Source organism: Empidonax traillii, unplaced genomic scaffold, assembly GCF_003031625.1.
Source record: "Empidonax traillii isolate 1590-97213 ecotype Southwest subspecies unplaced genomic scaffold, ASM303162v1 scaffold1099:size633499, whole genome shotgun sequence".
NCBI classification, from domain to species: domain Eukaryota; kingdom Metazoa; phylum Chordata; class Aves; order Passeriformes; family Tyrannidae; genus Empidonax; species Empidonax traillii.
The window spans coordinates 401,657-411,380 of NW_020956292.1; the positions used below are offsets into that span (position 1 = coordinate 401,657).

Consider the following 9,724-nt stretch of genomic DNA (forward strand, 5'->3'; position numbering starts at 1 on the left):
GTTGACTCCCTGTCTCTCTTCCTCCTCCTACCACATGGCAATTCTTGTCTCAAAATCCCACAGGTTCTCAAGCAAGAGCTAAGAGAAAAAAGACATGTTTGGATCCAGAAACTTCAGCTCTTGGAAAAATGCAAGGAGAGCTTAGACAAGGATTTTGTTCGAATGGCAGGGAACCTGAGGAGAACCAGAACAGAACAACTCCACCTAAGGAAAGAGCTCTCTGCCAGGTACCCCTTCAAAGCCTGTGTGTTTGTTTTTTTTTTTTTTTTGGGGGGGGGGAAGCTTTGGAGCTGTTTTTTATTTTGTTTTGGGGTGGTTTGTTTTCTTTTTGTTTGTTTGGGCTTTTTGCTTGGACTCTTTGGGGTTTGGGTTTTTTTTTGTCTTGTGAAACAAAGTTTTGTGAATTCTCACGACTTCTTTTTTTTTTTCCACTTGTTTTGGAGAGTGGATTTGGTTTTAGCATAACGTTTACACTATGTGGGAGTTAAGGTTTATGTATCAACTGACATATGATCTTGGAGATGTCTTTGAAAACACCAGGGAGACCACAGACTGAGGAGTTAAAGCAAGAGGGCCCTGCCTATCCAGCAGGTGCAACCTTTAAATAAACTGCTGGGTTTGTGTGAAGCAGATCTGTAAAATATGTGCCCTGCAGGTATTATTGCTTTGGGATGTAATTGCTGGGCCCAGGCAATGTGATGTCTCGGTTTCCCAAAGCTTCAGTTGCTTATATAATTAAATATAAAAATGAAACTTCAAATTTAAGTTTATTGGCACATGGTTCCTGATATGATTTTTGATGTTACAAATAGAATCACAGAACAATTTGGGTTGGAAGGGACATTAAAGATCATCTCATTTCACCCCCTGCCATGGGCAGGGACACCTTCCACTAGCCCAGGTTGCTCAGAGCCCCATCCAAACTGGCCTTGGACACTTCCAGGGATGGGGCAGCCACAGCTTCTCTGGGCAACCTGTGCCAGGGCCTCCCCACCCTCAGTAAAGAACTTCTTCCCACTATCCAATCTAAACCTGCTCTCTGTCAGTTGGAGCAGCAAATGACAGCAGGTACAAACCTCTGTCTGCTCCCTCCTTTCCTCAGACATTCTGAAAAATAGATAGTCTGGTTTCTGCCAGAAAAACTGATCTGTATTTTGTTGTCTCTGTGGAAGCCAGGCTGGTTCAGAGTGTCAACTTCTGCTATCCTATGCTAAATGTAAATTTTTGCCTGCGTGCCTTTACCTGGGTTTGAGGTGGGTTTTTTTGGCAGCCCCAAGAGCTGACGTGGAGCAGTTGTGCCACACTCTTGCCTGACTTACATTCTACTGAACATTGTTAATGTGGGCCTCCCACATGCTCTCCCTTCACTTGGAAAAAAGCTGATAAAAATACTGGTGCCTTGGTTTCTTAAAGCTGTGCCTCTCTGTATTCAAAATTCTTCGTGGGGGTAGCAACAGAAAGAAGAGTAGAAGGTGAGTTAGAGAAGAAATGGGCAAAGGGTTTTTCTGCAGGGATGAAAAAATAAATTTTTCCTTGAAAGCCATTGGCTTGAGCCGTGGTTCTGATGGCACCTGCCTGCTGAAATGCCCTCTCAAACACTAGGAAATGAGTCCGATGAAACTGTGTATCTGCATTAATAGCTCCAGGGTATTGGCTTATATCCAATCCTCTTTCTCCCGAAGCATGAGAAAACAATTGCAAAACTTTACCTGAACTAATCTCTTGCTCTTTGAGTCCTCTTGCTGCTTCACAAGCTTCCATTATGGTAGCCAGCTGCCTGGGACTGGTTCAGCTGGAGAGACACCAGGGGAAAAACCTCCATCCCCTTCCTGCTATAGAAAAACTGTGTCAGCCTGGGTTGAATTGGTGTGTTCAGCTGGAGGAGAGTGAGGGGAGACCTCACTGCTGTTAGAACATCCTTGGGAGGGGCAGAGGAGAGGCAAGCCCTGAGCTCTGCTCTGGGAGAACCAGGGGCAGCCCCCAGGGAATGGCTGGAGCTGTGTCAGGGCAGGCTCAGGTTGGATCTCAGGAAAAGGTTCTTCCCCCAGAGGGTGGTTGGCACTGAACAGGCTCCCCAGGGCAGTGGGCACAGCCCCAAGGCTGGCAGAGCTCCAGGAGTGTTTGGGTGATCCTCTGGGGCACAGGGGGTGACCCTTGGGAATGATCCTGTGCAGGGCTGAGGGTTGGGCTGGATGATCCCTGTGGGTCCTTTCCAACTCAGCATATTCTGGGATTCTGTGGATTGTGCTCAGCAAGGACTGAGTCCCTGGTGCTGGGCAGTGTCTGGAGGATGTCACAGCTGACTGTGGTTCTCGATGCATGTCTCAACAGCCAGGCTGTGTCATCTCCTGGGCACGACCTCCCCGAAATGTCAGTAACGGGTTGTGGTTTGCGCTCTCACCCCGCAGGCAACACGAGCTAGAAACTGTCAAACAGCTCCAAGAAGAAACTGCTGGCCAGGCAGAAGCCCTTGGTTCAGAGCTCCGGGAAGCCCTGAAGCAGCTCAAGGACGCCAGCAGACACGTAAGGGGCAGCACAGTTCCTTGGGAGCAGGAAAGAGGCGGATGCCAAAGGCCGCGCACGACGCACGGCTGCCCCCGGGAGAGGAAATCGCGTGTTCGGGATGGTGTGCCTCGCTGCAAAAGTGGAACCAGCAGAGGAAGTAAAATTTGAGGGGGTGGTGACAACAGTTTGCTGATGAAAGAGGCAGCATTGCATATTTGTGGTGGCTTAAAAAAAAAAAAAAAAAAGAAAAAAAAGAAAAGAGAAAAAAAAGCCCAAAAATAACTTCCATACACAGTCCACCCCAACGTAAAAATGCAGAAGTTCAGAGGGAGCTTTATCACTTCCTGAGAAAGAACAGATGCAGTTTGGTTTCATTTACATGAACTGTGTAGAGGCTCCTTGTCTTAGCCAGGCAGCTTTATTTCTTTTTTTTTTAATTTTTTTTTAATTCCTTTCTTTTTTCCCCTAAATATTGTTTTGTGCTTAGGCGGAGGATCAAGTCGAAGCGTTTCACTCTGCTCGTGAGGAAGCAGCATCCTTGAAGAGCAAGTTGGAGGAAGCCATTTCTGAGCAGCAAAGGCTCAGGGATGTGAGTGCAGCTTTGACAAGCACTTGCCAGTTGCTTCAGGAAAAGGTGGAACATCACAAAAGTGAGTAACTACTGGCAGTGTGCCAGCATATTCACTCTTGCATGGGCAGATAGTTTATGGTTTAAGTACAGCAAGGGAGGGTAGGACTGATCTGCAGGTAAAATGCTCTGTGGAGTCCTTTTTTTTTTTTTTTTTTCCCCTCTCCTTTCTTTCTACTTCTCCTCTAAGAGATCTGCTGCCATGGCACCTGGGCTGAAAAGCAGGTGGGGTCCCAAGGAGTGGGTGTTGGGCTCGTCTAAAGCTTCAGAACCTCCTGACACAAAATCTCCAGTCTGAGGAGGAAAAATTTGTAACTCCAGGGGTGCTCCTTTACCAAGGGTGCTGTTCCCACACCTGAACAACTCACCTTATTCCTAGCGAAGTCATCCCTCTTTCTTAAGCTTCCTGGACCAAACAGATCTGATTTATGGATATATATTTTAATGGGTTTTTTTGCATTCTGCCTGCTGCTTGTAGTTGCTCTGTGTTTCTGAATAACTGCTGTGGCATTAGACTGCTCTCTTCAGTGGAAAGCAATTGTGTCACCGTGTTCTACACGTGCAAGTTCTGCCACAGAGTCATGGAAGCTTCATACTACCTCTTACTCACTAACCTCCAAAACTTGGGGGACTAAATAATGCAGTGGCTGCTTCTCCCCAAATTCTGGAGTGTGATCACTTGTCTTACAGAAGAGGAATCCCACTGACTTATCCCACTGAACGTTTGGCCTCAGGCACGAATTTCCCGAGGCGATGCTACTGATGCTCAGCGTTTATATGCACGTTGTAAACAACTCCATGTGAAACCACAGCTTGTCTTGTAGGAAACATAACTTTTTTTTGTAGGAAAAAACTACCCTTTAGCTTAGCTCTGAGGCACAACTGCTATGCACTGATATGGCAGGAACAGCTCCAGACTGTGCTCAGCCACTTGTGACCCGTAATTTTGGCACTGTTCATGTGTGTGTGCTCATGTTCCTTTCGTGCTCTCTGCTTCTTTTGAACCGTGAAGTTGATTTTTTTTGTTGTTGTTCTCAACAAGAGGCATAACAGTGGAAATAGTGTGTCATTTTCCTGCTCTGAATAGACGAAGCTCTTCTGCAGAGTGAGCTAGAGTAAGTGAAGAGAGAGATAAACCCAGGCTTGTGGACTGGTACCACTGTGACTCCAAAAACAAACAAACAAACAACCTAAAAAAAATCCCACCACCCTGAAAATGGCTCAGATTTTGGCTTTAAATTGCCCCAGTTAGAGATCTCTGCAAACCTTCTCTAGGTTTAATACATTAAACCTGTGGATTTAATAGAATCAAACTGGCAGATGTGCTGAGAAGTTGTAAAGCGTTACGAAGGACGGGGCTGAGAAACAAGGCTGGCACTGGGGGAAGAATAAAAATGCTTTGTGTTGGCAGAAAGCCACACAGGTCTGATTCCTCTTCTGACTGAAGGGCTGGGCTGTGGTTTCCTCCGTACCTCCCCACTCCATTCCCCTGCTTCCTCCCATCTGCATGGTGAGAGGTGAGAAATTAAGGAACCTGTTGGCTAAGGAAGCCGGTATTCGACCTCAGTCAGCCTGGCACAGCTCCTTCTATGTTTCAGGTGTCTAATTGTGCCTTTGCCCCTAATTGCTCCAGCCCTCACCCAGTGAAAATGCTGCCCAAGCTGCTCTCAGTGCTTGGGCACTGAGTTTAAAGTGCTAATAAAACCCCCCTTCACCCTCCATGTTAACTGTGGTATAAAAGAGATGACAGAATTAAGGTAGAACTCACTCGAGGCAGGTCTTGGCATTCCCAGACTCGAACAGAGAGCGCTTCTAAATAATTTCTAAATAAAGCCCATCGACTTTAAAACTTCCCTACAGGACAACAAATGCTTCTCCTGCAATAATTCATCTGTTTCCACGGGGAACTTTGGCATCACAGTGTTAATAATGTTGGGAAGCATTGCCCTCCCCCTTCCACGGGGAAGAAAGTGTCCGGTGTTTTCTCTTTCCTGTGGAAAAACTATTGCAGGCAAAACTAGACTAATGCAAATTACAGTGAGTTCTGATGGGCTGCAGTCAGATTTAAAGGTTCTACAACATCTACAACATCCAGCTCCTCGTTATGAATTTGTGAGGAACCCTGACAGGTTTGTAAATGTCTCCTCGTAGCAACTGCTATTGCGCTGAGATGGGAACTGCTTCAGAGGAGCCTCTGTGAGTTGCTGTGTCAGGTATGACGCTGTTTGGTGGGAGGAGGAGAGGCAGGTTTGCCCAGGAGGTGCTCTGGTGGAAGGACAACCACAGCTGGGATGAGCTGCAAATAACCTGGCAGCATCAGGTTTCTCCTTTTCTCCTGCACGTGGATGCGGGGAGTTGCACGTACCAATCTGCACGTTGTTATTTTCCTTATTCAGCCTTCTGGCAAAAACGGGCTGGGACTCACAGGTGTGGTGTTGGGGAGCAATTGTTGGTGATCACATCAAATGGTTGTGTTCTTCACGCACCTTCCCTGATGTGTTTGTGTGATTTTTTTTCTTTTTTTGCCCCCCAAATCAGTCCTCTCTTCTGCAGACAGACTTGAAAACAAACGTTTAAAATCTTGCCCTGGAAGGTAGTTGTTTTTTTTTTTTCCTCCAGTATCCAGGCGTTGGGATAGGCAGTGAAACAGTTATTACCTTTGTGGCCCTCCGTGGAAATATGTTGGAAATTACATAACTCTGGAGTGCTTTGCTTTGAATAAAATTACTTGCTTCAACTTTGGAAGGGGGGTGGAGGGGGAGACATTGTGGAAAGACTTCAGTCTCTAGTAAGGAACGCTACAGCTCAGGGTCTGAGCAGCCTGGATTTAACACAGAATAAAGAACGAGGTATTTGTGATGGCAAACAGAAGATCCTGAAGTGTCTCCTAGGCTGTGACAGGAGCATCAGAGGAGCAGGATCAAAACTGTGGGCCAGCTGCCTGTGAATAAAACTTAGGTTTGGGTATGAAGGTCTGCAGAACTAAAGGCTGAAAGTAGCGAGGGAGAAACAACTGTGGAGTTTTGCAGTTGCAGTTTTGTAACTCATAGCTGAAAACAGTTCAACTTGAAAGAGAAAGTTGTGTTTTGCTCAGAATCAGTAGCAGGGCTCTCTTCTCCTTTTCCACCTTTTCTTTTATTTGTTTGTGGTTCTTTTTTTTTCTTCTGCATCTGCCTGCCTTAAACTTTTTCTCTACTGCAACAGTGCTGTGCAGAGTTAGAATCTGACTATGGTCTGCTGCCCACCTCAGCTGAACCTGTAAAAAGGGAGGTAAGTGTGTTTTCTATAACCATTGCTGAGCCTCCTAAAGTGTTTGGACTTTTTTTTTTTTTTCTTAATGACCTGAGGGAAATAAATAACTTTGTTTGCGAGAAACTTCAAGTTAAACACCCTATAAAAATAATTTGAGATCCATATCTGTGTATATATGCGTGCATGTGTTTAAATGTATACAGAGGTATATTCCATACATATTTCTTGCCAGTGGAAAGTTGGATTATTCTCCCTCTTCTTGTACCTGTTGTGCCTGTTGAGGATGAGAGCTTTTTCTAGACAAAAAAGCAGCAGATGATGAATTTGTAATTTTTAGTATTCCATTATGCAGATGGTGGGGGGGAAGCTGGTGGCATTTATATATTCAGTGTGGTTGAACAGCAGCACTTTTTATTTTTCAATTAGCAGCTCCATTGTTCTAGAAGGCCGTGGAGTGAGGGACCGTCATATCTTTTGTCCTGGCACAGTTCCCCTCTGCTAGGTAAGACCTGGTGGTGCTGGACATTTTTCTGTCTCTCTCCTGAAATACAGGCAGAGTTGATAAGATCATCCAGTTCCAACCCTCTGCCATGGGCAGGGACACCTTCCACTATCCCAGGTTGCTCAGAGCCCCATCCAACCTGGCCCTGGACACTCCCAGGGATGGGGCAGCCACAGCTTCTCTGGGCAACCTGTGCCAGGGCCTGCCCACCCTCACAGTGAGCAACTTCTTCCATATAACAAACCTAAATAGGTGTAATAACAATAGACTAATAGCCTATAAATGCTCAAATTTAATTCTGGGTGGTACTGAGGGAAATGGAAGATGATCTTGCTTTACTGCAAGTGCTCCTCATAAGAGCTCTCTGCTGCTCTGAAAGGGCTGTTCCAGGGAGTCAGCTGGGAATGTTCTTGCAGCTTCCTATAAGGTCATGATCCAGCAAATGAGGCAGGTTTTCTCAGCTGGCACCAAGCAAGTGTCAATATTTTTAAAAAATCATTTATTTCCTGGCCCCCTCTGCCACACAATTCACTACCACAAAGCTGTCCAGCGTGGAAGTTTCTAGAACCTGACTGATGGAAAGTGCCCGCCCTCAGGTGCTGCAGATTCTCCATCTACAAAACATGCTGGGGCCACGTAACACCTTCATACCAAGATGGAAGTCACCTTATGATAAATCTCTTTAGTTGTTCTCCTTCTTGTTTATTTTAGACTTACATTTAGTTGTGTGTCAGTCTTTGGCTAAAACTACTTTGCCACCAACCACCTCTCTTTGCTCTTGTCTCCCTCAGATGCTCTGACCTTGGAAACCTCCTGCCCAAATAACTTCCCTGGGCACAGCTGGGACCAACCTTGCAGGCAGAGCTCTGGCAGCTGCACCTTTGGAAGGGGTGCCCTGGGACATGTGTCCACATCAGATGTGACATCAGAGGCCTGCAGGTAAAGATGGCAGAATACCCTCTTTTTGCGGGGGGGAAAGGTGGAGGAGTCCATGGGATGTGCTGAATTCAACAGCAGGGCCTCTCTTATGGGAAATACTGGACAGTGGGAGATCAGCTAATGGTGATGTGGGGTAACACTCAGCTTCTGCCCACAAATATTAAAACTCTTTTCTGGAAATGTTGGCAATCAGCCAAATACAGTGGTGGTGTTTCCATTTCATGCTGGGGAACTGAGGCATTCTTGCCTATTTTCCATATGCACCTCACAATTGGTCCTTCCATTCGGTGCTTTTTTGAGGAGTCTCTGTTTTGTTTATTTGCAGAGTTTAGAGCAGGAATTCTGTGGTCTCTTTGCTTACCAAGCTGCCTCCTTAGATCTTTAAAATAGAGGTTTGAACTGCTAAAGATTATGAAAGCTGAAGGGAATTGCAGTGAATATTTTAAAAGATAAGGATGTTCCTGAAGGTGCAGAGGCAGGCAGTCTGCAGCAAAAGACTCAGCAGCTCTTGAAGCTTTTGCCACTGGTTTTCTGTAGAATTTTGCAGTGTGGAGGAGGTTGGGAAAAGGACTGGTGGTGGTTCTTGCTGCTCGGGGGAGGAGGGATTGATGTTGGTGATGAATTTGCCTTTCTCTGAGAGATCAGCTGACTGACGATACAGACAGTGGTGCCTTCAGTTGTTATGTGCTTAAGGAAAATGGGCAACACATCTCGCTGTTGTTTGGGCAAGATGCAAATAAAGTGTGTGTTGCCAGGTGGAAAATATGCTCTGCTGGTGACTGCACTGATGCAGACCTTCCTGTTTCCATTACAATGATGGACTCTTCACTTACTGAGGTAAGTGCTGTCTCTGATGCCCTAGATGTGGTTTTGAACGGGTTCAGGCATTTCAGTGCCTTACTCAGGCCCAGGTCCAGGTTGATCAGTTAGAAATCAGCACTGCTGCAAGGTGAAAGGAGCTGTCATCAACCAGCAGGGTGCTGTGTGGGGGTAATTCCTCCTTTTTGGGCGCACTTCTGGAATACTGTATGGTTATGGATCTACATGTCTTGATGTTCTCATGTGCAACTGGGTCATTCTTTTAGCTGAGGAGTATTTTAAATGTGGTTTCAGGGCTTGAGACAGTGCTGGTTTTGCAGTAGTACTTGGTTATGCCAGGGAAGCCCTGAGTGCTTTCTCTTTCTATCCACCTGCAGGGAGCCACGGGGTGCTTTAGTTGGGAGATGCTGCCTTTCTTTGCACTTTCTCCCACGGCCACCATGTCAACAGCAGGGAAATGCCATCTTTGCTGTAGGAAAGCTTTTCTTCAGCTATGCCTTCACTGCTGTCTCCAATTCTGCCTCTACAGCTTGAGCTGTCAGTCAGTTTTTCTCGTGGCAACAGCAAGATGAGCTGCAGCTCAGCACACCCAGTTGTGCCATGGTGCTGCTCACTGTTGAAATCCAGACCTCAGCTCTGCCACAAAGAGCTTTTCGGGCTCCAGTGATGGTGGTGGTGATGGAAGAATAGTGGTCAGTGGTTTCTGTGATAACCTGTGGGACTAAATAACCTTTATTACCTAAATAACGTTGAATAATAGCCTTTGGTCCAGTTGCAGCAGCAAATCAAAGCAGAAAGCACAGTGAGGGTAGAAAGTAAGAGTGGTGGGGACTGCCTGTGGTTTCAACACACTGCTTGCTTGGGGTAGAGCAGGTGAAGAACTCCCAGCTTGTGCTGCTACTGCTTAAGTCACCTTAAAGAGGATAATCTCAAGGGTTCTTGCTTTATCCAGTCCTTCTGGAAAGTCACAGCCTTGCAAAGGTGTTTAAAGCACCTGTGCTTCATTGCTCTGGAGCCTTCTGTAATTCCAGCTGGGCTCAGAAATGCCATTTTCCATTCTTGCTGCCATTTTTTAATAT

At 46.2% G+C, this 9,724-nt stretch overlaps 1 protein-coding gene across 1 annotated transcript in view; it reads left to right on the forward strand.

Moving 5' to 3' along the window:
- Nucleotides 1-9,724, forward strand: part of LRMP (lymphoid restricted membrane protein) — a 38,555-nt gene that overhangs the window by 15,213 nt on the left and 13,618 nt on the right. Inside the window, exons 16-23 of the mRNA XM_027904899.1 lie at nucleotides 64-227; nucleotides 2,409-2,523; nucleotides 2,993-3,155; nucleotides 5,285-5,346; nucleotides 6,338-6,403; nucleotides 6,812-6,887; nucleotides 7,679-7,826; nucleotides 8,582-8,663. Coding sequence (XP_027760700.1) covers nucleotides 64-227; nucleotides 2,409-2,523; nucleotides 2,993-3,155; nucleotides 5,285-5,346; nucleotides 6,338-6,403; nucleotides 6,812-6,887; nucleotides 7,679-7,826; nucleotides 8,582-8,663 — 876 coding nt within the window. The remainder of the gene's footprint in view (nucleotides 1-63; nucleotides 228-2,408; nucleotides 2,524-2,992; nucleotides 3,156-5,284; nucleotides 5,347-6,337; nucleotides 6,404-6,811; nucleotides 6,888-7,678; nucleotides 7,827-8,581; nucleotides 8,664-9,724) is intronic.